General features: G+C 51.2%; 1 protein-coding gene across 8 annotated transcripts in view; it reads left to right on the plus strand.

Moving 5' to 3' along the window:
* The window catches only part of GTF2IRD1 (GTF2I repeat domain containing 1), a 73,051-nt gene that overhangs the window by 26,329 nt on the left and 20,745 nt on the right, over positions 1–25,977 (plus strand). For 6 of the 8 annotated variants that reach the window (XR_011338909.1, XM_069873939.1, XM_069873944.1 and 3 more), the window contains exons 4-16: positions 3,135–3,281; positions 6,878–7,061; positions 8,136–8,440; positions 8,846–8,935; positions 10,447–10,530; positions 11,484–11,667; positions 13,317–13,342; positions 16,588–16,708; positions 21,866–21,903; positions 22,892–22,972; positions 24,634–24,723; positions 25,233–25,292; positions 25,735–25,800. Coding sequence is in view for 7 of the 8 variants with exons in the window: in XM_069873939.1 (XP_069730040.1) it covers positions 3,135–3,281; positions 6,878–7,061; positions 8,136–8,440; positions 8,846–8,935; positions 10,447–10,530; positions 11,484–11,667; positions 13,317–13,342; positions 16,588–16,708; positions 21,866–21,903; positions 22,892–22,972; positions 24,634–24,723; positions 25,233–25,292; positions 25,735–25,800 (1,476 nt within the window). In the remaining variant the exon portion in view is untranslated. The remainder of the gene's footprint in view (positions 1–3,134; positions 3,282–6,877; positions 7,062–8,135; positions 8,441–8,845; positions 8,936–10,446; positions 10,531–11,483; positions 11,668–13,316; positions 13,343–16,587; positions 16,709–21,865; positions 21,904–22,891; positions 22,973–24,633; positions 24,724–25,232; positions 25,293–25,734; positions 25,801–25,977) is intronic. The other 2 variants (XM_069873940.1, XM_069873945.1) reach the window with 2 other exon arrangements.

Raw genomic sequence — 25,977 nt, forward strand, 5'->3', positions numbered from 1 at the left:
GAGTATTCCTGCCCGTGTGGTCTTGTCCTGTGCTGAGGTTGGTGCTCCGGTTGTGCCAGCTGGGGCCCCCATTGCGCGCGAGGGGTTGTGATTCAGAGTCTGTTCATGGAGCTGAGCAGTGTTTAAAGAAATGGAGAAGGCAGGTGAGACCCATGGCTGGAGTCTCTTCCTCTCCACGGAGAGCACTGTGTGCCCTGGCTCTCCTCTCCAAAACCATCAGCCATGGGTCTGGGTGGCTGTTCTGCTCCAGGGCTGTCAGTCTGCAGCAACACTGCCCATGAACTGGAGTGGCTTTTGTGGACATAGCAGACATGGTTTGTCCTAGTGATTCCCCAGGAGCAGAGAGGCTTTCTTTGGCCAAGGCTTTCTTTGGTTTTGGAAAGACAGGGATGGATTTGGGAGCTGGGAGTGTTGGTTGTGGAGCTGCTTATAGTTTTTGAGGGGCTAACAGTGGTGAAAGGTTGATTTGAGCAAGTGCTGTGGTCCCAGTGGTGTCAGGTTGGTATCGCCAGGTATTGCAGGGATGTGTGACGCTGGTAGCAGCTCTGCATGTGGTGGCGTCAGCTCCGTACCTCTACCAGCTCTCCAAAACCAGCCTGGGAGCTGAGAGGAAAGTGGAAGCTGTGCTACACATGGGAACCTGCATTTCTTGGATGGCATCATCCCCAGCATGCCAACCACTCGTTCCCAGCTCCATGCAGGAACAAGGATGGGATCTGTCTTTGATGGTGCTGGGGAGACCCCAGACCCCAGTTTACTCACACGTGCTGCCCATGGTGGGATGGTTGTGAAGAGAACCAACCCAGCTCTGTGTGCACACACATGGTGTTGACGGAAACCATCTTAGAATCATAGAATCATAGAATCACCAGATTGAAAAAGACCCCCAGGATCATCGAGTCCAACCATTCCCATCAATCACTAAACCATGTCCCTCAGCACCTCATCCACCCGTCCCTTAAACCCCTCCAGGGAAGGTGACTCAACCACCTCCTTGGGCAGCCTCTGCCAGTGCCCAATGACCCTTTCCATGAAAAATTTTTTCCTAATGTTCAGCCTAAACCTCCCCTGGTGGATCTTGAGGCCATTCCCTCTCGTCCTGTCCCCTGTCACTTGGGAGAAGAGCCCAGCTCCCTCCTCTCCACAACCTCCTTTCAGGTAGTTGTAGAGAGCAATGAGGTCTCCCCTCAGCCTCCTCTTCTCCAAGCTAAACAACCCCAGCTCTCTCCTGGTGCTTTGTCCACTGGAGAGATTGCTCAGGAGGGGTTTGCTCTAGTGAAAACAGCCCTGTAAAGCTGCCAGGGTCACTGTCTGCTCGGTTTATTTGCTGCACGTGTGTGGGGTGAGCCGGCACAGCTTCGCAGGAGCAGCTCCCTGCCAAGGCTCCTCTCCGCTCCTCTGTCCTGCCCACCAACTCAACCACACCACGTGCTCTCAGGTGAGCCCCTGTTCGTTCTCCTCTGCTTTGGCATGTTGGGTTTGCAGGATGGGAGGCATTTTGAGTATGTTTGCTGTATTTGTGGGTGACTTTGCTTCCCTTTCCCACCACCCGTGAGAAGCAGGGAGGTGTCCAAACGATGAACAACAATGGGGTGGCCAACAGGAGGGAGCTCCCTCATATAATAATGCCAACCACGTCTCCCTAGAGCTCACAATATTGATGACCATCTGCAAATCTCACTTTTATCTACATATATCCTGGCTGGTGACCGCTGCTGCGCTGGGGCAAGGCGCCAGCTATTGGATCTTGATTCCCCTCTCCTTTGGCTTCATTTGCATCTTTGTCAAAATGAAATGGTCACATCTGGTTGAAAGCACAAATTCTTGATGACGGGGTTCGGGCGAAGTGGCTGATGCCGGAGACAGAGTGAAACATGATAACTCTGTCTTGAATTATAAATGGCCCAGGCTCAACTCCGCTCCATAAACCTCTTACAACTGGCACGCAGTAGAAAGCATCCCTGGAAGTGCCTCTGATTTATGGTCTAGCTGCCCCCTTAGAAAGGATCTGGAATAATCTAAAGCAGACATCGCTGGGAGATGTAAGAAGCCTCTTATCTCTCTGGGTGTGCAGACCTCGCTTGAACGCGCTTCTTTATCTGAACCTCTGGCTCAGCCTTTCCTGGCACACGGTGCGGGGAGTTGAGAGTGATCGGGATTAATGTTAACAGAAGAGAGTTTGCACCCAGCTGGGAGGGAGACTCAGTCAGAGGAGGGTGTGGGTGCAGATGCATTTCACCACCTTGGTAAACCAAAAAAGTTCTGCAGGGCCTGTTTCCCTGTGCTGTGGGAGGGATGTGGAGCTTGCTGGGGTTGCGCGGTGTTGGGTGGTTGTTCCCTTTCTTACGCCTTGTTCTGTGGGTGCCCTACATGGCTCTTGCCCCCGTCCCAGTGATCCCATGGGCTGTTTCCATGGAAGGGATCCACACTGCCAGGGACAATCACCATCAGGAGCCTGTCTAGGATGATGGAGGAATTAGTCCTTAGCCACTGAAAATCCCCTGCGAATCGCTTTGGATAGAGCGGCAATAATGCACTTGTAGTGTTTAATTTTCTGTGCGTTTAGAGACGCAAGGAAGTCATTGCCGAAGATATGCTTTATTTGAGGTTTAATGGGGGAAATTAGCAGGAAGTAGCTGGTATTACTGAGCTACGTGACGCTGAAGGGTAAAAAAGCCTCGAAGAAAGGCGGATTTTCTTTTCCTGAGAGATTGAAGGCTAAGCAGATTGAAACCGGAGAAAAGGAATGTGCTGCCCAATTAATCACAACAGTTTCAGTGCAGCTGAGTGGGTAAAACCAGGGAAGGGGAGGGCATGCACGGGGTGCTCTAGTCCCTGGCTGGCAGGGACTGACCCTGCTCCCGGCCACGCTGCTGGTCAACACCTTCCCCTGCATTCTGGGGGCTACCGGATGCTGTGACCTCATCTGAGATGGAGTCTGGGGTGGGTGGGAGACCCAGGGCACCTGGGTCTGAGGACTTTACTGATGTAGGGGCAGCAAGGGGCCTGGTGTCCACGGGACCCCGTCTTGCATGGGCTCAATGTTTTTTCAGCCACTTGAAAGTGTACACAGCATCGCCCGTGAACCCTCTTCTCACCACAGCGTCTCCCATTTTATCCTCTTCCCCCTGCAGGAGTCCAGCAGAGGAAGGAGGAGGACGCAGAGGCGCAGAAGAAGGCAAAGGAGTGCGGGCGAAGCGTGCTCAGGGTCTCCCCAGACCAGGGATCAGACGTGTACCTCCTCAGGAAGATGGTAGAGGAAGTGTTTGATGTGCTTTATAGTAAGAACCTTCACGCTTCCATTTGGGGATTTGGATTGCCCCAGGGCTTGCTGAGCTGCCTGGTGCCGCCGACAGACGTGGCTTTCAGCCCCAGCAAGGGAGCAGGGGTGGCATGGTGGGACATGCTCCTGCGTAGGGTTAGCGTTGAATTGAGGTGTGGTCCAGCAGCTGCATCTTCACTTCCCAGTGCCCCAGGGAAAGAAAATCCCCATGCTGAGGGGAGCATCCTCTACCCCCAACACCGGAGGAAGCCTCTGCCATGCACTGAGTGTGGTTTTTCAAGCACACCTTTATCCCTGACAGTGTGTCCACCACCTCTATCGGGGCTCTGCGGCAACTCTCTTATTCTTTTCCTAGGCAAGTCTATTTAATAGGAAAAAAAGATTATTTTTCCATCAGGCAGCCCCACAGCCCCGGCTCCAAGAGACAAGCTGGTGCCATTCCAGCACATGCATCATCCCTGGCAATAAAGCTTCTGCAATTAAAATGTAGATGACCATATGGCTGTTGATATGTAACCCAGTGGGTTGCAGAGCTCCCTCTGGGCCCAATCTGTGGAGGCTGGAGCGGTGGCAGTGCCTGCTTCTCACTCACGAGGTCCCTGCTGGAGCCCGCACAGGGTGGCTGGAGGTGGCAGCCGTGCTTCTGGCTCGGTCCCTGGCAGCAACTCCAGGGCTGTGCTGACCCGGGTAGAAAAAGTGAGGTTAGCTTGGGAGTGACCCCCAATGTTCGTCCATGCTGCTCGGCAGGTTGCGTTAGCCCAGCATGATGCTTTAGGGGAGTTGAAGCCATGTGGCTGGACCGGCTACAGAACTGGGTGTTTCGTTTCCGGAGTGCAGCCTCCCCATCATCGTTTGGGATTTGGGATTTGGGATGTGCTACCAAGCCCTGCCTGCACCGGGCAGGCCTCCCTGAGCCCAAAGTGCAAGCGTTGCCCCTTTTTATGTGTTGGGTTTGGGAACAATTTCTCCCACCACATCGGAGGGTGATAATGGGTGCTCTCACCAAGCACCTTGGGCTCACGCGCCCAATTTGCTGCTGCTGGCTCCCCTCGCCAGCACCTGCCACCAGCTTCACAGACAGAAAGGGGAGATGACAGCCCTTCCCCCAGGGACGGACACTTGCTGAGGTTTTCTGAAACCACTTAAAGGACTTGAATGCGATGTTCCCATTAATGGGGGTAATGGTAATCAAATCCTCTCGCTGCCTCCTAAAGGCTCAGCCCAAATGGGAAGGGAGGGACAACACAGAAGAGCCAAGGGAGTGGGATGAGGAGGGCGTTCCAGCATGGGTTGGATCCCCACTCTGAGCTGCAAGTCTCATTTTCCTTCTGCTGGGAGAGCGCCAGGCTTTGCAGGCCTCTTGAGAATGTGGGAATTATTCATATGTGACATATCATAAATATTTAATTGCATAAAAAACACTTGATCAGGGTGTGTCCATGTGGGGTGTACAAACCAGGTGGCTCATACCTTGGGATGAGTTTGTGATGCTCTTTGCCTTGGCTCGGTCCCCAACCCAGGGCGGCTGGCATTGCTATGGCACGAGGAAATTGGGCATCCCTGGGCTGGTGCTTTTGTCCCTGGTGTTAGGTGTAACTCTGCCTCTGCTGCTGATTCAGTAGGACCAGCTCTTTCCATCCTTGAGCTGCTCTACGTGGAACCCATTGAGTGGATGCTCCCCTCCTGGTTTGAGTGGGGAGAAATACCGCAGGAGATAGCAGGTGCCCCAGAGTGATTCTGTTTCCAACACTGAGAGAACTGTCAGAAACTAACAGTTATCTTTCTTATGGGATTTATATTTTTTATCCTTTCGGTCGCCTCCCATCAACAGGGATTGGAAACAAAAAATCTTAGAGAATGCTCAGTCAAAAAGATCGCGTATTCCCTCTAGAGCCGGGTAATCTCTGCACCAACAGGATGACTGATTACCGCCGGCTTCTATTAAACAGGCATTAATGATGATTATTGTCTCTCTTTAGCTAAACCGTGAGCCTCTGCACGGTGATGCGAGGCTTGGTGAAGGTCACTTTGACAGTAATGCATTCCCCATAAAAATATGCTCAGGGAGTTGTTGAGTGTCGGGTTGATAAGGAGCCAACGTGGGCACGAGGAGCTTCTCCCCATGATAGAGGGAGGCAGAAAACTGTTAGAGCTGGTGCGTTGGGGCAGGGAAAACATCAGCACCCTCTGAGTTTGAGGTAATTGTACTCGTGGTGTTGTGGTGCAAGGGTTTGGTTTGAAACTTCTGTTATTGGCTTAATTAAAGCATTATCCATCCCACCTGTAAGGAACCTTGATGGCTCAGGCAAGTCGCACATCGTTAGTTATCACGCGTTGCTTCAAAGAGCATGTTGAAGAAATCATTTTTAACAAGGACTTGCTGACAGCAGCACAAGATTTCCAAGGTTTCTGTAAGATCTTTTGGTGGGGTTATTTTTGAAGAAGAAGAAAGGAAAAAGAACGTATTTTAAGGAAAAAGAGCAATAAAAAATCCCACAGCTATTTAAAGGTCCCATAATCTCCTCTGCCTGCCCAAAACCTGCAGAAGAAGGTGCAGACACCTTGCCACAAAGCCAGATGTTCTGCCTTTGGACACTGCTTTGCCAGACAGGTTGCATTCCAGCACGGCTGTTTCTTCTGCTTTGTGCTTTCAGCACCAGGTTTATTGGTCACAGTGACTTGGTTGGTTTCCAAAGTAATTTTTCCACGGAGAGCAACTCAAATATTTGGGCCATTCCTTGAAACACTTCAGAAGGAGCTGGTTTTCTGACAGCATCTTGTCTGGAGAGCATCCCAGGTTTGGGCATGTGGGCATTTTAACTGGTTTAGAAATCTCTGTGTAGCGGCAATGTTTGCTGGTTGTCTTCCCAGGGAAGGGAAAGCAGTTCAGTCCCAACTCCTCGGGGAGATTTGGGTGCCAGAGAGCCAGGTTCACATGATGGGGACAAAGAGGGACTCTGTGACCATCATCAAGAGGAGCAGATGAGGTTTCTGGGCTGCTGGAGGCAATCGTGGAGGCAAATATATTGATGTTGGTGCTGCTTGTGAATGGTGGGATGGAGGGAGACTGTTGGGTTTTTTTTCCTTGTCTTTCAAAGTGCATTGAGGCTGCCTGACAGCACCAGCAATCAAAGTACTTCTCATTCTTCCAGGAGGTAAAATAAGAAAATCGACTGAAAATAAGGTTCCCAGAATATCTCAGTAAACATGAGATAAAAATCAGCGCAAGCCCTTCAGCCTCCTTTGTCAGCTCTCGCCTCCCTCCCGGCTTGCAGGTAGCCACATCCCTCGCTGGCACTCAGCCGGCAGCTCCTGGGAGATGGGTTTGTGCCAAGTGACCCCAGCCAAGGATTTTACTGTGCAACCTAAAAGATGAGACATCTGCTTATTGGCTTTTAGAGCTCTTTATTAATTAGCACTTAAAAAAAAAAGCTTGCAGGTCCTTGTGTGCTAAGTGCAGAGGTAGGGAGCGGTTTTCTTCTCATAACATTTCCTCTGGGATCTCTTGTTGCTGCATTTGCTCCTCCAGCCCATCTCGGCCGCGGTCAGGGCTGTGGGATGTCTTATCGGTGTTTAACTCTGCCCCCTCCCCAGGTGAAGCTGTGGGGAAGAGCGCTGTGGTCCCTTTGCCCTACGAGAGGTTCCTAAAAGAGCCAGGCTCCCTGGCAGTTGCCGGCTTGCCCGAGGGGATCAGCTTTAAGAAACCGATGGAGTATGATGTGAAGTCCCTGATGGCCATCCTAGAACACAGCCACAGCATCCGCTTCAGGCTAAAAAGGTAATTTTGGGGATTCCAAGGGGCAGGAGGGCAGGGAGCTCTCATGATCATGCCTCCTAGAATGCTTGTAGAAGGTGGTTTTGCATGGAGCAGGCAGGAGGGTCTGTCCCGTGTCCTACCTTCTCCTCCGGACCCAGAAACCTGGGTCCAGCTCTGCCAAACCCAGCCTTGCATGGAAATTCATCTGTGTCGGTGGCTCGAGATCATTTTGGACTCCTTCCTATAATAAATGCGTGTAAACGTGCTCATTGACCGCATCGCTTTACGCGTCTCCACCAAAATTTTCACTGCGGTTAGCTAAGTGCTTTTCTGTCTCCAGAGAGATTTCCAGTGTGAATGCTTCCTGCTTCTTCCCAGGCTGAAATGAGTTTCTGAACACTGGAGGAGGAGGGAGGAGGGAGCCCATGGTGGGGCAAACTCCCCATTTTGGCCATGTTTCCACAAGGAGTTTGGTGATTTGGGTGCATTTTTTTCTATGTTTGCTTAGCTGATGGTATCTCAGATACATTCAGAGAAATGCTGAGCGCTACCAAATTCCTCCTCTGAAGGCTTGGCACTTCTGGAAAATCAGGCTGAGAGAGCTAAAAGTAGGGCATGCAGAATTTGAGCTGTCTGTGAGCTCGTGGCCGTCTGTCTCATGTGAACCACGTGGGCTTCCTCTGTCTGAAGCTCATCCTGGGCTGACTGAGGACCCCATTGAAGGTGCCGTGGGCCCTGGGGGCTGGGACAGTCAGTGGAGTCAAGTGGTTATGGTCACACAAATTGATTTACTCCTTAAACACACCAGGCTGAGGAGCTAGGCAGCTTTGCCCTAAAATAAATGCTTTAAACGACCCTAAGACCGTCCCGCTCCACTTAAAGAAGACAAAAACAGTGCAGGTGCCTGAAGAAGGTGGAGGAGGTTGGGTGGTGGCTGTAATATCTAAAACAAAGAGCCCGGGTGGTGCAGCCTGTCCCACCCTCCCGGGCACCGCTCTCCTTCCCCCTCCACATCCTTGCTTATCCCAGTTTAGCAGTGTCAGGGACCCAAAGGAACCTGTTTTTATCCTCCTCTTCTCCCGTCCTTCCCCTCAGGCCGGCAGACGAGCCCAGCCGAGAGCCAAACCCCAGCGTGGAGTTGACTTGTACCTCCCTCGCCTCCAAGGGTGGCCGGGACTCTGGTGCCAATGGCCCCATGGCCAAACCCACTGGCCAAGACAACCCCTCCGCCGTCACCAACTTCTTATACGGCGTCTCGCTGCCCTCCCAGATCGCCGTCGACCTAAAGCAAGAGGTGTCCCCTGGCCTGCCTGGGCCGACCGCAGCCGGCGAGGCACTGGTGCCCAGACCTGCGGGAGAGCTGAAGGTGCCTTCCTCACAGGAGTACAGCGACTGCTGTGGTAATAGCCTGGAGTTTGCTCTCAGACGAGGGCCTGGTGCGAAGCCCACCCCACCCCGGCGCTCACAGGGGGCAGGCACGGGGCTTTTGGAGGTCCTCGGGTGAAAAAGCCGTGCAAAGTTTCACCCGCACGGAGATGAGGGCACCGCTCTGCTGTGTCATGCCACCCCAGCCCTTCCCTAGGTGCCTCCAAGGTGCTAATGGGGCAGGCACCTCCAATTCTGCCCTGAAATGCCAGGTGCCGGAGGGGCAGCCAGGGGAGATGGTGGGTTGTCACAGGCCAGGGTGCACAGAGGGGTCAGGTTGGCATCACCAGTGAGGGTCAGCTCCCAGGGGCTTGTTTGGGTGCCTTGAACATCGGTCAGGATCTCATCAGCCCTTTCTCCTTGTCTCCCCTCTTGTCCAGGACAGAAATCATCGGTCTCTGGAGGTCCCCTCATCCAGAACGTGCACTCATCCAAGCGCATCCTCTTCTCCATTGTCCATGACAAGACAGGTATGTGTCTCACTCCAGCACTGGCCAGCAGGCACCTCTTATGGAAAGGTTTCCTCTCAACCTCCTCTCTCCCTAGCAGTCTCCCAGCCATCCTCATACTCTGCAAGGCCTTGGCAGAGCAGCAGAGGATTTTTTTCCCCTTGCCTGACAGCCATGACCTTCATCCCCACTTGGGTCCATCCCTGCCATCTCCGTGATGCTCGGTCTTCAAGCGTGGCCGGCCAGCTGGGAAACCCCATCCCTGCTCCGTGCGTGAGGAGCTGAGGTGCAGCTTTGGGTGAAACCATTTGCCTGAGCTGTAAACAGCAAATACCCACTGAAAGCTTGGCCAAGAAGGCCAAAGGCATCTTGGCTTGTATCAGAAACGGCGTGACCAGCAGGTCCAGGGAGGTTCTTCTCCCTCTGTACTTGGCACTGGAGAGACCGCTCCTCGAATCCTGTGTTCAGTTCTGGGCCCCTCACCACAAGAAGGATGTTGAGGCTCTGGAGCGAGTCCAGAGAAGAGCGATGAAGCTGAGGAAGGGGCTGGAGAACAAGGATTATGAGGAGCAGCTGAGAGAGCTGGGGGTGTTTAGCCTGGAGAAGAGGAGGCTGAGGGGAGACCTCATTGCTCTCTCCAACTCCCTGAAAGGAGGTTGTGGAGAGGAGGGAGCTGGGCTCTTCTCCCAGGTGACAGGGGACAGGACGAGAGGAAATGGCTTCAAGCTCCGCCAGGGGAGGTTCAGGCTGGACATTAGGGAAAAATTTTTCATGGAAAGGGTCCTTGGGCAGTGGCAGAGGCTGCCCAGGGAGGTGGTTGAGTCCCCTTCCCTGGAGGGGTTTAGAAGATGGGTGGATGAGGTGCTGGGGGACATGGTTTAGTGTTTGATAGGAATGGTTGGACTCGGTGATCTGGTGGGAATCTTCCAACCTGGTGATTCTATAATTCTCTGATTATTTCAAACCGTCTGAAACCCACTAACCCCAGCGTGATTTTGCATTAGCGCCCAGGGGAGATCAGCAAGCAGGGAGGAGACTCTGCCATTTCCCCACCTCCACCCCACCCAAGGGAAATGCAACCTAAAAATGCTGACGTGTTTATATCCAAATCCTTGCCTGCCTGCATTCGAAAAAAACAGAGAAAAAAATATGGGTGGGAAAGTTGGGAAAGAGAAAAAGATGAAAAAGCTCCTCTGTGAAATGGCCGTGCCTTTCAAAGATTCGTTTCATGTTGAGTTTGCTCTGTCCCAGAGGCTCTTTCATTTCAGGGTTGAGAAGTTTTATGGGGTCATTTCTTAGGAATCTGCTTTGCACATGCCCGGCTGCAGAGGTTGCTTGGGGCTGGGGCTGGAGCTGGGGAAGCCCAGACCTTATCTGCCAGCCTGGCAGAATCTGCTCAGGAAAGGGGGAAAACATTCTTTTTAAAGCAGCAAAGTCTTGTTCCTGCTTCTCAGCGCTTTGCGCGAGAAAAGTGCATCTGCTGTGTACGAACCATATGGAAGATCCTTATTTCTTATATTTTGTTTTGATAGATAAGTGGGACAGTTTTATAAAAGAAACTGAAGATATCAACACCCTTAGGGAGTGCGTGCAAATTCTGTTTAACAGCAGATATGGTGAGTAGGAGTTAATATCCCATTATGCATCTGCAGCGCTTGTGGTTTGCATATCATTATATAGCAATCATTTTTGTTCCCTAACACAGCAGCAGAAGCCATATGCTAGAGCTCCCTTCTCTTCCTAACACATTTAGCCCAGCAGCTTCCAGGCTCTGGGTGTCTGCTGAAGGTTATGTCAATATTTCCATATGGAGCCCCCCACTCACCATCGAGGAATTTACAACTGGGCTGTAAAACGGCGTGGCACGCTGGGTCAGAGCACCCGGGCACCGCTGGCGGCCAAGGGGGAGCAGAGACATGCGGCTGGTTTAAATTAACATGGCAGGGAAAAAGGAGATTGTTGTTACTGCAGCTGCCTTTTCCCCACCTGTGCAGTTTACAGGCATCTTTGGTGCTCCCTTTGCCATGAGCAGTGGTTTTGGGGTAGTTTCTGGGTGTTTGGGCAGCTGTAAGTTCAGGAAATTGCTTGGGAGTGAGCTGATGGGCTGAAGGTTGTTGGCATTTACTATCAGGCTGTATAATTCTTGAGTTATAGGTTGGCTACAGACATGTGCTGTGACACCTGTGAATTATATACAACTATAGGTGAGCTCTGGAGCTTCTAGTTTATATACATGCTATGCAACTCATGAGTTACATAGCTCAGCAACCTGTTGTCATCACGAGAAGGTTGGGGTCGGTATATGGGCAGCTCACTGCTGGTTTGAGCAACTCCAGGCACGTTTTGGGGATGTGGAGGACACCACTAGCTGTGTTTGCTGCTGCACTGATTCCCCATCGTCCCATCTCCCGTGGACGAGCTGTTTCTGAGGCTCACCTGGTGGGACAAGCAAAGGAGAAGAGGGCAGGAGGCACTTGCTGTGCTTGAGTTCAAGCCGTTACACTTTCATTTTATCATCCATGAAAGGAAAAGCATGTGTTTAAGTGAAAACCATGTGTTCCCCTTTCAGCTGAAGCCTTGGGGTTAGACCACATGGTCCCCGTCCCGTACCGGAAAATCGCCTGTGACCCTGAGGCGGTGGAAATTATTGGCATCCCAGACAAAATACCCTTCAAAAGACCTTGCACCTATGGCGTCCCCAAACTCAAACGGATACTGGAGGAGAGGCACAACATCCACTTTGTCATCAAAAGGTGGGTGGCAAGGGGGACTGCGTGGGCTTGAGGGGTTTAAGCTCTCTTTCCTCTGTGCTTAGAGGGTTTATTTTGACACACAAGACTCATTGAACCCATTTTTCATGGAAAAGAGATAAACACCTGTTGTATGGACAGAAGTAAAGGATTTTACTTCCGGTACTCCCAAACCTCTGCTTTCCATCTCTCTTCCTATTTTTTGTGAGGGTGTGGCAGGGCTGGCCACACCATGGTCGCCCCTGAACTCGTACCACCCTGTTTTAATTCCATGCAGACAGCGCCAGTGCCTAATTAAGTGATTTGGATGATATCGGGACCCTCTGCTCGTTTAGCAGGCACGGTGGTGTTGGGCTGACGGTTGGACTTTGTGATCTTGGAGGTCTTTTCCAACCTTAAGGATTCTGTGATTTGGTGGGTGGGAGAGGTGCCTCTGGGTGGGAAGAGGAACATCCATATTCACACTGCACGGGGATTCCCCTCCACCTTGTTTTGCGATGATCACTTCTGGATGTCCTGCAGTTACGATGATGAGGATGCGGTGCCTTCAGGCAGGGAGTTGTGTCTTGGTGTTTATGCTGGCGGAGGAGTGAGTGCTTTCCTGGTTATCCCTGCACCGTGCAACCCCTCTTTGCTTCTCTGTCAGGAAAATCTGCTTTATTATATATTTATTTATTCGCTCCCTGCCCATGCAGAATTTGTGTTGTTCCCCTGCTAGAAGAGTGAAACTACAGCAGAGAAAAACACCAGCTAAGGCTCCCAAGGGGGCTAAAATCACCGACATCAACAGCACTCTGGCATCCTAAAAGGAATTAGGTTTCCAGATGTCAGCTGGTGGAGGAGTTGCTTTGTCCCACACTACGTGAGGCTGGATCAGGCTCCAGGTTGTAAAGGGGGCTCCAGGAAAGCTGAGATAGGGCTCTTGATCATGGAGTGCGGGAATAGGATGAGGGAGAATGGTTTTGAACTGCAAGAGGGAAGATTGACATGAGATCTTGGGGAGGAATGTTTTGCTGTGAGGGTGGGGAGGCCCTGGCCCAGGTTGCCCAGAGCAGTGGTGGCTGCCCCATCCCTGGAGGGGTTCAAGGCCAGGTTGGATGGGGCTTGGAGCCCCTGATCCAGTGGGAGGTGTCCCTGCCCATGGCTGGGGTGGGACTGGTGATCTTTTTGGTCCCTTCCAACTGAAACCATTTTATAATTCTGTGAGTCTATAATTCTGTGATGTGCCCTCTTGGTCCCATGAGCAAAGTTGTGGGCCACGCCAAACCATGATATTCAGGAGGAGGTGACATCTGGTCGATGCTCTACATCATGAAGCGAAGGTCCAGCAACAGTTACTACAGTTCCATTGTCTCTTTTGGTTAAGCCAGCCAGTAGCAGCCTCATTTAATCAGTTAATTAAATGAAGGGAATAACTTATAAGCAGATTTAAAGGTGCTTTAGTTAAAGAGCATATGCTGTAAGATGGCTTGGTTGCGCAACAGGCTGAAAGGCTTTTTTCTTTTGTTTTATTTTAGCTGAAAAAATAACTCATTTTTTTTTAGGGAATGAATAAAATTGCTATTTTGACTTGGTTTAATGCTGTTCATTAATAAAACCTAAAATTCAATCATTAGAAGCACTTATTTCTAATCCCTTTTCTTTCCTCCTAGGATGTTTGACGAGAGAATTTTTACAGGTATGTTCTCCCCGTCCTATGATTTATTACCCACAAAACTGAAAGATTTTCCAGAGAAGCAGAGTTGAAATTATGTCACCCATAAGCAGGAGAAGTGCAGAACATGAACAATTGTGTTCAGTGAGGAGAAGCCTTGTCTGTGCCCTACGCCCAGACGTGCTGTGATTGCCTTTCCTGGGATCGGTGCAAGGACTCTGCCCCCCTTAAATAGAGTTTTGAAGGTTTCAGTGAGTAATCCCAGGTGTGTGAGGCTGGGCTGCAGCCACAGGCAGCACACAGTATCTTTCTCTGCTTTCAGGAGGAAGAATAATCACTGCTGGGTTCCTCACTGGTGAATTATTCTCTTTTTTTTTTTTGGCTGGGAACTGCTTGCATCATCCAAGCACTGTCTGTTTTTAAATGAAAACAACAAAAATCCATTTTTTTTTCAGTCATAGAACTCTGGGGAGGGGATTTCTTTGGCTTATTTTGCCGTGGGATTTTACTCTTTTTGGTTTAAGCAGGAGAAGATGGAGGAAATGGCCTCGAGTTGTGCCAGGGGAGGTTTAGACTGGGTATTAGGATTAATTTCTTTACTGAAAAAGTGGTGAAGCACTGGCAGAGGCTGCCCAGGGCAGGGGGGGAGTCTCCATCCTTGCAGGGGTTAAAAAAAATAGTAGCTGTGGGACTTCAGGTTCAACGGGGCCTTGGGCAGCCTGATCCAGTGGGAGGTGTCCCTGCCCATGGCAGGGGGGTTGGAACTGGATGGGCTTTAAGGTCCCTTCCAACCCAAACTATTCTATGATTCTATGATTCTACAGTTTAGCAGGCACAGTGGGGTTGGGCTGACGGTTGGACTGGATGAGCTGAGAGGTCTTTTCCAATTCTAATGATTCTATGACTGTAATTGTGTCTCAGCAAATAAGACAGAGGCTGGTGCTGTCCAACCTGACCTTTGTTCCAGCAGCTGCCCCCGTCTCACCATCCTAATGGTGAACTATAAGCCTGAACTATAGCACTGCACCCCGTTTATCACTGCCGAGCCTGATTGCCTGGACTTGGCTCACAAGTAGCGACGTGTTTTGGGATTGTTGTTGTTGGGTTGTTTTTTTTCCCCAAGCTGCCAAACCCACATGCTGGCAGCTCTCCCAACACCACCTTCTCCTCTGACACCCAGTACCTGAAGGGGCCCTACAAGAAAGCTGTGAAGGGCTTTATACAAGGGCATGGAGTGATAGGACAAGGGGGAATGGCTTTAAATTGCAGGGGGGAAGATTTAGATTAGACATTACGAAGAAATTCTTCACAAGGAGGGTGGTGAGGCCCTGGCCCAGGTTGTCCAGGGACATCGTGGCTGCCCCATCCCTGGAGGTTTTTAAGGCCAGGCTGGATGGAGCTTTGAGCAACTGGATCCAGTAGGAGGTGTCCGTGCCTATGGCAGGGAGGTGGAACTGGGTGATCTTTAAGGTCCTTTCCAGCCTAAACCATTCTGTGATTCTATTCTATCATCTCCGCTGGCCAAATTAATCCCTGTGGCCCTGCGACAGCCCCAGCCCCAAGGGTGCTCCTTGTGGATGATGACACCAGAGCTACCCAAAGGGGACCTCCAGCAGAGCCTGGAGGGGATCCCAGCCCAGTGGTGGGGGCTTTCTTTGTCTCCAGCCCCCTTAATGACCTTTTTTTTCCTCAAGAAAAGGATATTTTAAACCCTAAAGCACCCCCAAGGGATGAAGCACTGAACTGTGTCTTGAGATGTTTGGATTTTCCTTGCAAATCCATTGTGGTTGCGTGTTATCAAGGGAGAGGCATCACGTATGCTTGTGCATGAGCTCAAGAGCTGCTGATCGAAGTCACCATGCTATGAGTTCAGGGATCACGTGGCAGGGTGGTAGCAAGTGGAAATCAGAGGGTGAGGAAGCCCCTGCAGGTCTGGGGTGGATAACAGCTCCCCTTCCCCAGCCTGGTCCCTGCAGAGATACCAGAAGCAAAACACAGTAAACCTGGCATTTTCTGATTTGTGTCAGCACATCTGACCATGCAAAAAAAACCAAAAAACCCAAGCATCTGCTGAGTCAGGAGGTGCCTTTCTTGCAAAGACACTATTTTCTGAGTGGAGCTGCATTTTAAGTTGCCGCCTGCAAAGTATCCCAAAGCTTCCCCATACAGTTTTGCTCATCCTTTAATTAAAATACCCACCACTGCTAGGAAACCTATTTTTGCTACTCCCCTGGGTAGCAGCTTCAGACGGGCTTTGCTGCTGCAGGAACAAGATTTGGTCCATAGAAAGCACAAATTAAAAGGAGCCTTTTGGCCTGTCAGTAAATAAATAGAGTCTTTAAGTCTCCATTGCTGCCAGTCCCATTGCCAGAGCCCTGCTTTTTCTTGCAGGCTGGAGCTGAAAGGAAAAAGGCTCCATGTTCCCACAGGTAGGATGTGTTTTAGAAGGATGTCACGATGGCACTTTGAGTTCAGACCAGTGAAGGGCCTTTGGCAACAGCTATTTAGCAAGATAACTGCATGGTTTCTGCAGCCTCACGGTGTTGTTTCATTCCCTCCTTCCCCCAGCACTAATCCTTCAGCTCTTCACTCATCTTCTCTGCCCGATTTTCATTTCCTAGCCTGCCTTCAGATCGCTCTTTTCATCTCCAAGGTCATTGCTGAGGCGTCGTTTCAGCCCCTTTCAGGTTGCTGAGGAACAGGGAAAGGAGAGAGGAGGTTTTTCATGGTGATGAGACGCTTTTGTCCCTCTCTGCATCACAGCAGCAGAGATGTCTCCTGCTGCTTGTGGGGCTTGGGTCTGTGGGACAGGGCTGCGTGTGTCACTGCTGCTCTGGGCTTTGCTGAGCTCCTGTCCAGCCCAGTCCTCTCCCTTGGGGCAGAGCTTGCCACGCTTTGGGGTTTGCTCCTGCAGCACCAGTCCGTGGCCCTGCCTGGGTTTCCTGACCCCAGTCCCCACCTCGTGGCACCCTGTCCATCCAGTCAGCCCTTTCTAGAGATGCTCCATCCCTGGAAGGGCTTCCCAGCACACAGTTATGCAGAGGTGTAAGCAAGCATCTTGCTGTTATTTTAATGCTTAAACCCTATTAAATCTGCACCCTGCCCTTTGCAATCAGGTGACTTTTGAAATCCTGTTCCCACCCTGACCTCAGCTCTGGGGCTCGCGGGGCAACAAGCAGAGGCGCAAAAGCTGCATTGTTGGCATCTCTAGTTGCTAATTCGGGTTTTGCTTTTTCTTCCAAAAACCCACCCTGCGCACCCGGCACCAGGAAGCAAATTTACCAAAGATCCAACCAAGCTGGAGCCCTGCAGCCCACCCGGGGAGATCTCCCCAGAGCCGCCCCGCGGGGCCATGCTGGACCTGGCAGGGACCTCCCAGGCCAACAGCAGGTAAGCGGCACTGTCGTCCCTCGGTCACTGTGGTGTGACAGCCCTCACGAGCAATTTAGGGGGCATTAATCTGCACGGGTTATCGCTGTGCTGCTGGCTTGGGAAGGATGGGCACGAGAGGGTGCGATGGGTACAGTTCAGTGAGCTGCAGCGTTGGGGAGGGGTAGATAACGTGGTGGGTGGATGGGTATCACGTTCCTGCCTTCCTAAAAGCCCACTGCTGTCATACAGCTAGCTGGCATCGCAGGAGGCCAAGCACCCCGTCCGTTTGCGAGCCAAAATAGCAAAGTTTGGAATCATTGATTTGATACAAAACTGATGAAATCAGTGCTGTGCCCAGGCTGGCTGGGATTATCTGTTTTAGCATCTCTGATATTAAGGCATGGCCTAAGGAGTCACCCTCAGCCAGCACCATAATGCAGCATCCTGCTAATTAAGCTTAGTTGTTTATAAAACTCACAGGGAGACTAACAGCGGATTAACAGATGTTTTAGTAAAGGTGGGGTTATAGAGTTCGGCAGGGCAGGAGGCTTTTTATGAGAGCACCTGTTTCTGATAAAATCATGCCACGAGCTAGACTGCTCTGTAACACGTTGGCAGGGCCTATGGAGTGTATAGTGCTGCTTACCAACATGTCCTGGGAAATCCAGAAGGTGTTTTCTTCCCTGTATCCCCAGTTTACATTATTTTTTTGCTTCAAAAACAAGGTAATATTTAGCGCCGACACTTTAAATAAGGGAAACAGGGCAGCAGTTCATAGCGGCGCTCATGAACGAGGCTGAGCTGCAGGGAAGGGAGCCTTTTCCAGCCTTCCTCACACAGCTGGCTGTCATGTCACAGATGGCTTGACAACTGCTCCTCAGCATCTCCAGCACAAAGCCTTGCCTTCCAGCACTGAAGCCTCCACCAGCTGGGGCTGTGGACTGTGCTATGGGGTTGGTAGCCTCTGCAGGCTGGGATGGGGAGATGAGGTAACTTGTCCTTGTCTCCTCTATAGCATCCATTGGATTCTTCTCCTTTCTTGGCTCTTTGTCGATGTGAACCCACAACAGGTTGGAGTCTCCTTACTCTCCTCAGTGCTCTTTCAGGTTTCTCCCCTTGGATATGGCTACTGTGTGCCCCTAAAACCATGATCACGCTGCGTGGGTGATCCTGCTGTGTTGGCAGCATTAGAGTGAGCAGCGAGTAAGCTCGGTGTTCCACCGAGCACTGAAATCCTGCAGTTTCAGAGGGCAGACACCTCTCAAGCTGCCCAACCCACAGGGCTGGCATTCATCACCCAGTCCTCTGGGTATCTCCAGCTTCAAAGGAGGCGTGGGGGTGGTTTTATCCCAGAGGACTGGGTGGCCCATGCACAACTTTGCTGTCCTACTGCTGTGGGACGTCAGCCGTGTCCCGTCCCAGGCTTCATTTTGCGAAACAGAACCATCCAAATTCTTGTCCTTTCTTCTACCAGGCATGGAGTGCTGGGAGCACCCCATGGGTGTCACTCATGCCCCATGCCGTGGTGATCATAGAGTCATAGAATCACCAGGTTGGAAGAGACCCACCAGATCATTGAGTCCAACCATTCCTATCAAATAAGGCGTGTTCTCCAGACCCTTCCTCAGCTTTGTTGCTCTTCTCTGGACTCGCTCCAGAGCCTCAACATCCTTCTTGTGGTGAGGGGCCCAGAACTGAACTCAGGATTTGAGGAGCGGTCTCACCAGTGCCGAGTACAGAGGGAGAAGAACCTCCCTGGCCCTGCTGGTCACGCCGTTTCTGATCCAAGCCAAGATGCCATTGGCCTTCTTGGCCACCTGGGCCACTGCTGGCTCATGTCCAGTCGCTGTCAACCAACCCTCCCCAGGTCCTTCTCTTCCAGGCAGCTTTCCAGGCAGACTTCTCCTAGTCTGTAGCTGCCCAGGGTTGTTGTGCCCCAAGTGCAGGATTTTACCTGCACTTCACATTTCCCTGCCTCCTTGCACTGTTGGATGTCAGGGCTGTGCGTGTAACACAAGCTGTGCTGTGTTGGAGCTCTGCCCAAGGAGGTGGCTACTCGGATGTGTGGCTTCACCTGAGCTGGTTGTAGTGAAGAAGAGTCAACCGTGGGCACGAGAAGGGGGTTAAGGTGGCTGGGTTGGCTTGCCTGGACCGGATTGCTGTGGCTGATGTTGGTTTGCTCTCTGTCTTGGTATCGTACCTGGGTTGCAATGGTCAGTGCTCAACATGCTTCCCTCTGAGGACAGCACCCCAAAATGCTGTGCTGGTGACGCTAGGCTGTGGGAGCACGGCTGATCATCCCCTGTGCCAGAGGGAGGGTGCTGGCAGCTGCATTGAGGCATCCGCACCAGAGCAGAGCTGCCTGAGGCACTGTCGCTCTGGCATCTCGCAGTGTGTGGGGCGAGTCAGCCCTGTCCAACCATTTCAAACAGGTTGGAGAATTCACATCCTACGAATGCCTGGTTCTCTTCCTGATAACGAAGGGATTCTGTAGGAGAGGCTCAGCCAGAGACATCTGTGATGGGAGCTTGGCTGTGCTGGGAATTACACTCAAATCTCCAGCATCCTCAGCTAGGGCTGAGCCACAAAACCATACTTTAGCTGTTTTTTGCTCTCTGCACCTTGCTGAATTGTTCCGTACCTGGAGGCATTTAGACTTTGGGAGCAGCAGAGCATCCACTATGCACTGGATGCTTCAGATACCACTGGCCTCTAAACATGCTGTGGGGCTGAAACCTGGCCTGCGGCTTCTCGTTTTCCCGTTCATTTGTTAACATTTGCAATTAGGACACTTCTAATTTTTGCAACAGAAGATCCCACTGTGCAGTTAAATTGGTGTGCCTGGAAACAAGAAGGTGGAAGGAGGGTTTATTAGGGATGCCAAGCTGGTTTCTACACAGCGATAGGTAGATAACCTGCTGCTGCCTGTCTGCAGGAGTGTGGAGGCAGGGTGGGAGATGAACTTCACTGCTGCAGAGAGTGGCTGGAACACTTGCAGACCGTGTACAGCCCTCACTGATGCTGCATTGTCCCCATCTCACCTGCTGCATCCCAGCTGTGGGCCAGATAGGGGTTGCACAGAGCAGTAAAACCACTTTAGAAGACCCTGTGGGGGAAAACTAGGGGGTTTGGGAGTGATTTGTACCCAGCCAGATTTGGATCACCCTACCTATGGTGCTGCTGTGAGATGTGGACCATACTGGGCTGGGCTGACTACCTTCCACTGGTGTAAGTCCAGCTCAACCTGAAGATCATCTTGGGGTCCCTTTCAAAGGTATCCCAGCCGTTTATCTATGTATGCATTGTTCCTGATTTATGCAATGTGTGTGCAGATTGAATTGGGTTCCTGTGCACCTCTGATTCCAAAGGGAACTTGCCCTGCCCACCATCGGAGTAAACTTAGGGCAAGAGGGAATGGCCTCAAATTGTGCCAGGGGAGGTTCTGAGTGGACATTAGGAAAAATTTCTTCACAGACAAGGTTCTCAGGCATCGGCAGAGGCTGCCTGGGAAGGTAGTTGAGTCCCATCCCTGGAGATGTTTAAAAGATGAGTAGATGAAGTGCTTAGGTATTTGGTTTAGTAGTGGACAGGTACGATCTCAAAGGTCTTTTCCAACCTAGCGTTTCTATGATTCTACATCTCCCCAAATCTCCCATTGCATTGATAACTCCTATCTACAGGAAAATCATGTGGCTATTCAAATCCTGCTTTGTTCTTCCTGCAAATGAGGAAGCTCTGTTCCTTGGCAGGAGCAGAGCATTCCCATAGCAGTGATCCACCCAGGTCAGAGTCCGGTCCCAGGGAAGGGGCAGTGCCAGATACTTGAAGCCACCCACTGCAAGGACTAACACACACCCCGGGGGAGCCCTCACCTCTACTTTCCCTAGGGAAAGGTTGACTTTGACCTGAAGTGGGAGGGTTTAAAACCCTCCCAAGTCTCCTAGGTAACATATACAGTACTTTCTAGACCAGAGATCCCTTACACCCGTTCCACATTTAGGAAGAACATTTCAAGAGCACACCTGGCTTCCTTCGCATTGCCTGTAGCGTGTTCTGCTGATGCTGCAGAGTGGATTTAAGTGAGGGAGAAGTGCTTTTGAGCTTCCCCGCCCTGAGCCAGCAGGGATATGGCACTGGCTCAGAAGGGTTTTCCTTCCCTGTGAAGGACCGATGTTGTGGAGGAGTGCGTTTTCCAGTGCTGTGGTTGTTCTTATTAAAGAAAGAGACATAAAGCAAGCGCATCCTGAGAATGCAAAGTAATCTCGTTTGGATGCCGAACACCTTGTGTAAATTCCTGAGCCTGCAAAGTTAACTGTAGACACACGTTTGGGATAGAGCCCAGTTTTCAGGAGAGGAAAGCTTTGGGCAGAATAAATATTTACCAAATCAATTGACTTTTTTCCTTTCTCCCTATTTGCTTTAGCTTCATGAATAACCACATTGCTTTATGCTTGGCTCTTTGCTGCAAAGGGATGGAGTTGGCCAGGTTTTGAGCTTAAAAGCCCTCTTGCTTTCAGGAGCTCTCTGCAGTTTCATTCATCAGCGTTCAGAGGCAGGACTGCTTAGAGAAGCTTCCAGGACTGAAAGGGGCTCCAGGAAAGCTGGAGAGGGGCTCTTGATCACAGTGTGCAGGGATAGGATGAGGGGGAACAATTTTAAGCTGAAAGAAGGGAGATTGAGATGAGCTCTTAGGGAGAAATGTTTTGCTGTGAGGGTGGGGAGGCCCTGGCCCAGGTTGCCCAGAGCAGTGGTGGCTGCCCCATCCCTGGAGGGGTTCAAGGCCAGGTTGGATGGGGCTTGGAGCCCCTGATCCAGTGGGAGGTGTCCCTGCCCATGGTAGGGAGGTGGAACTAGATGGGCTTTGAGGTGCTTTCCAACCCATCGTTCTATGACTGTGGTCAGCAGTGGCGCAAGAGACAGGGGAAGGTTTGGTAGCAGGGTTTATTTGCAGAGATTAATCACAGATTGTGGCTTTCCCTTGCAGCCATGGGTGCTGTGCTGCTTCTGGGACTGTGGGTGCAGTGTTCACAGAGATCCCTCGCAGCCCTTGCCGGGCATTGCAGGGGGCTACAGTTTCTCCCTCCTGCTAGGGTCAGTTCTACACACACCACTGGGTTTTAAGCACTCCCTTTGGCTGCTCCATGACCACCTCTCTTGTCTGCCTTTCCCTTCCAGGTCTGAGAAGTGTAGTGGTTCTGAAAGCTGTGAACCAGGTGAGGAATAATTCATTTTTCTCTTGCAAAATAGGACATTGTGGGGGACACTGAAGAAAGTTGCCTGTACAGCAACTTGGATGTGTGGTACCAGTTATGCCGTTGCCCCACAGGGCAGTTGTCTCAGGATTTTATCCCTGTTTGATACATGGAGGGTCTTACTCTGTGACTCCAGCCGGGTCCCAAAAGTGTATAAATTGAAATAACAAGATTTAAGCATGTGCTTAAAAAGCGATGCTTGAGTTCCCTTCTCCCTGAAAGCTGCCACTCTTGGATCACTGAGAAAGCAGCAGTGTCAGTGCTCTGAGCACTGCGAATGAGAAGGAAATACTTTTCCCCAAGTTTACAGGGGCTTGGACACATTGAAATGCCACGCTGAGCCTCACTGTCCTGCCTGTCCAAGTTGTGAGTCAGCCCCTTGCTGAATTCCACCCCAAACGAGGGAGTTTTTCTGGAGATAAGGGACCGCTAGGCTGAGTACAGGGGCCAGCATCCTCCAGGGTAGCCTCTGGGGGCCATCTGGTCCAGCATAGATCATGCCCTGGGGTGATGTGCCTGCAGTAAGCCCTCCTAGGGCACGATCTGTAGAGGAGGTTGTTCCAAACATGAGTTTGGGAGCATTAAAAATTCCAGGAATCCTCATTGGAGACGGCTCCTCCTGCATCCCCACCAGCACCTGTTGGCAAGTCAGTTTTTTTTAAGTGAGGAAAGTCAGGAAACAAGCACATAACAAGAGCTGGTGGCTGGTTCAAGGGCACTGGTGGCTCCTGCCAGCTGAGCTGTTGGCAGAGGCAATGCCCACAGACACCTTTGGGTACCTCCATGGGCTTGGCGCTGCTGGGCCCCTTGGCCAAGGTCTCGTTGCTGCAGGATGCTCTGTTGGCACTGAAGTTGTGGCCGGCTACAGTTTCCCTGCTCACATTAATGGGCAGATGCAGCATTGCTGGTTCCTGTTGGCAATTTGCCTTTTGTTGCCTTTTCCTGTTAGGTACCTCAGGAGAGCTGGGTGGGATCAGGCAGATCAAAATCGAGCCGGATGAGCTGGACATCATCCAGATCACCGTGCCAGGTAGGCACTGGGGTATCAGCTGCGTGCAGTGGCCTCTGCGCAGGCAGGGTTGCTGCCTCGTGTCTCAGCAGTTTGCTTTGAGAACTGGCGTGTTTGGAAGGTATCTCCTGGCACAGAAGGTTGCCCCTGTGCCTATGCAATGATCTTCCTTCGCGAAAAGTCACTTTAGGGAACATATTTGGAATGAGCTGGTTTCCTGGGGGCAGCGGAGGGTGTTTTAGGGCTCTTTGTTGTTTCTCTTTCTCCTTTATTGCTTTTCTATCTTGCTTTTTTCCTGGTGAAAGTGAACCTGGTTTCCTGCTTCCCTTCATGTGCAGGCGTGGAGGATGCTTGCAGGGTGCTTTTGATAAGGTCCTTAATTTAGAAATAACAGCCTGGTTATGGAGAGTTTTTAAGAACAGGGTTATTGTTAAGCATGTACTGAAAAAGTGTTGGAATTGGTGACTGATGTTTCTGCCTGGAAGGGTCAATGCTGATGGAGAAGAGCAGTTGGGTGTTTGAGGGGCAGCTGGGGGAGTCCTTTTCCACTTATGTGACCTGGCCAGCAAATGGTAGGACAATCCTCAGGGTCTGATGAGTGGATAGTTAGCACTTTGCATTTTCAGTGTCCTTTACAAACATTGATTAATGATCTCGTCAGAATGAGGGCAGCAACAGGACTCAAGATGTGAGGGTGAGGGATGCTGGGGACAGTAGGGAGGCCGGGGCGATCTTTGTTGCACCCACCATTCCCTTTACAAGAATAATATCTAGGGAGCCCCTCCAGGATTATCATAGAACGGGTTTAATGCGCAATTAATATCAGGAAGGAGAAGGAGCAAGGTATAGCGGCAGATGAAACATCTTAATTTTCAACTTGGCAGCTAATGGAAGAGAAGAAAGCTAATAAATAGTGAGCTGGTGTGTGTAAGGAGGAGAAGGAGGTGTTATCACTTCTCCAGTGCTGGGTAGATCACACTTCAAGTCCAGAGTCCACCTTTTCTTGGCTTATTTGAAGATAGAGTTCAATCAGAGGGAGAACAGCTGCGGGCAGGGAGGAGGATTAGTAGGAAAGAGGTGTTCACCTACAGGGAGAAATTGATGAAATTTGGATTATTTATCCTGTGAGGTGATGATTAAGATGACCCGACTGAAGTGTTTAAGCTAGCTGAAGGTTTATTTAAAGCTAAATGTGGCTAGCGCTTTGAGGGTGTTGGAGAGCCCAGCATTAGGGGAGACGGCTTTAAATGAAGAGGGCATATGGATTACGTAAGGGAAGCCCAAGGAGATGTGATTTTGGAAAGGAAGGCAGCATTAGTGCAGTGGTTTTCCACAGTGGAGTAGCTAAGTCAAGCAGCATTAACGTTTTAAGCCAACATTGAGTGTCTAGATGAAGTTAAACCAAGTAAGTTGTTTTGAACTATTTTTGCTCTTCACTTTCTGCAGAGGTTAGGAAGAAACTTTTGCTCCTTTCCCTCAGGCTGAAAGGTTGGGTGGGTTACAGAGCCAAGCTCTGGGTGATTCTGGGGAGGAGGAGGGCAGATGCATCCTCTGGAGTGGTTCCTGGTGCAGGGCAGTGGTGTGCAGGGCTCCTGGGAAGAGCCAGCACCCTTTGAACCCTGTTTGGGGATGATGCTCCCCTGGCATCAAAACAAAAGCTGCCCATGGGGTTTTGTCCACAGACCGATCGCCTGGTTCAGATGAGATACACGACCCAGTGCCCACGCACATGGCCCCGGAGGAGCCGAGCTACATCCTAGAAACGGTAGCAGGTACCACAAATGAAGCATCTAGGAGACTGCGCGGGGACATGGGTGTGTGTGTGTCAGAAATGAGTGAGGTGATGGAGTTGGGACCCGCTTCCAGAGTTGTGGCCTCAATCAGGCCATCTGGGCACTCTGATAGACAAACTGGTGGCTTTTCCAGTACTGCCGCTTCTTCCCAGCTCCTGCAGGCTGCAAACCCTGGCTCCTCTGCCTGGCTCATGACTGGGATTTTCCTGGGAAATTTGTGCTGGCATTGCAACTGCCTCACTCATGCTGAGTCTCACTTCTCCCAGGAAGCCTGTGCCGATGGGCTTGGATGTGGAAGATGGGTTTATTCTGCTTATGCAGCTCCTGGCATGATGCTACCAGCCTGAGCCTGTGCTGGGATGTGTGCTCAGAGCTTAGTGAGGGGAGGATGCAGCTGGGTGACTGCAGGGGGTCTGGACATCTCCTGTTCATGTCTGGTCTGGTTTTTGCTGGTGCGAGCCCCCACTAATCTTCCTCTTCCTCAGCAGGGACGGAGAAGGGGCCCAGCGAAGAGTCGCGACACGAAGAAAAGCAGCTGGAGGGATCAGGTGTGTGTACGATGAGCACCAAGCATCGCCCATCATTGCGAGTTTTTGGAAGGCTAGATGAACACGGCCGTAGTTTGGGTTGGGTTTCCTGGGCTTCCTACATTATCAGTGAAGCATTCAGCTTCCAAAAAGCTCAGCACAGACGGGTACCACCATGTCACCAGGCTCTGCCCCGCTGTCTCTTGCCTAGATTTACCTTTTCTACTAACTTTTCCTCCTTGCTGCTAGCAGAGCACAGAGGCAGGTGCATCACTGCCCTTCCTCGTTCGCAGACGAGCTCAGAGGCAGCTGTCAGAGGGCTGGCCTTGATTTGGGAGACATGAAGAATGTGTGGCCAGCTCTGCTAGAATTCAGGGGCTGCTCACCTGTGCTGTGCGTTGCTTGCCCCAGAGGCAGCTTCTCTCTCAGAGCATTTCTCTCTTTTCTTTTTTTATTTTTGCAGATGGTATAGGGGACATTTTAAGTCATTTGAGGAAACAAGTTGAAATTTTGTTCAACACGAGATATGGTAAGATGGTCATTAACACATGTTCATCATGCTGAGTGCCGGCCTCTGCCGTGGGGAGCTCCTAATTGCTCAGAAATGTCATCTACTGGAGCCAAACCAGCAGCTGAGTAAAGGCGCAATATAATTTGTTCGTTTGCTGTCTGCTGGGTGTACAAATGTGCTTGAAATCTCCCTGGA

The sequence above is a fragment of the Phaenicophaeus curvirostris genome, chromosome 21 (assembly GCF_032191515.1).
Source record: "Phaenicophaeus curvirostris isolate KB17595 chromosome 21, BPBGC_Pcur_1.0, whole genome shotgun sequence".
Classification (NCBI taxonomy): Eukaryota; Metazoa; Chordata; class Aves; order Cuculiformes; family Cuculidae; genus Phaenicophaeus; species Phaenicophaeus curvirostris.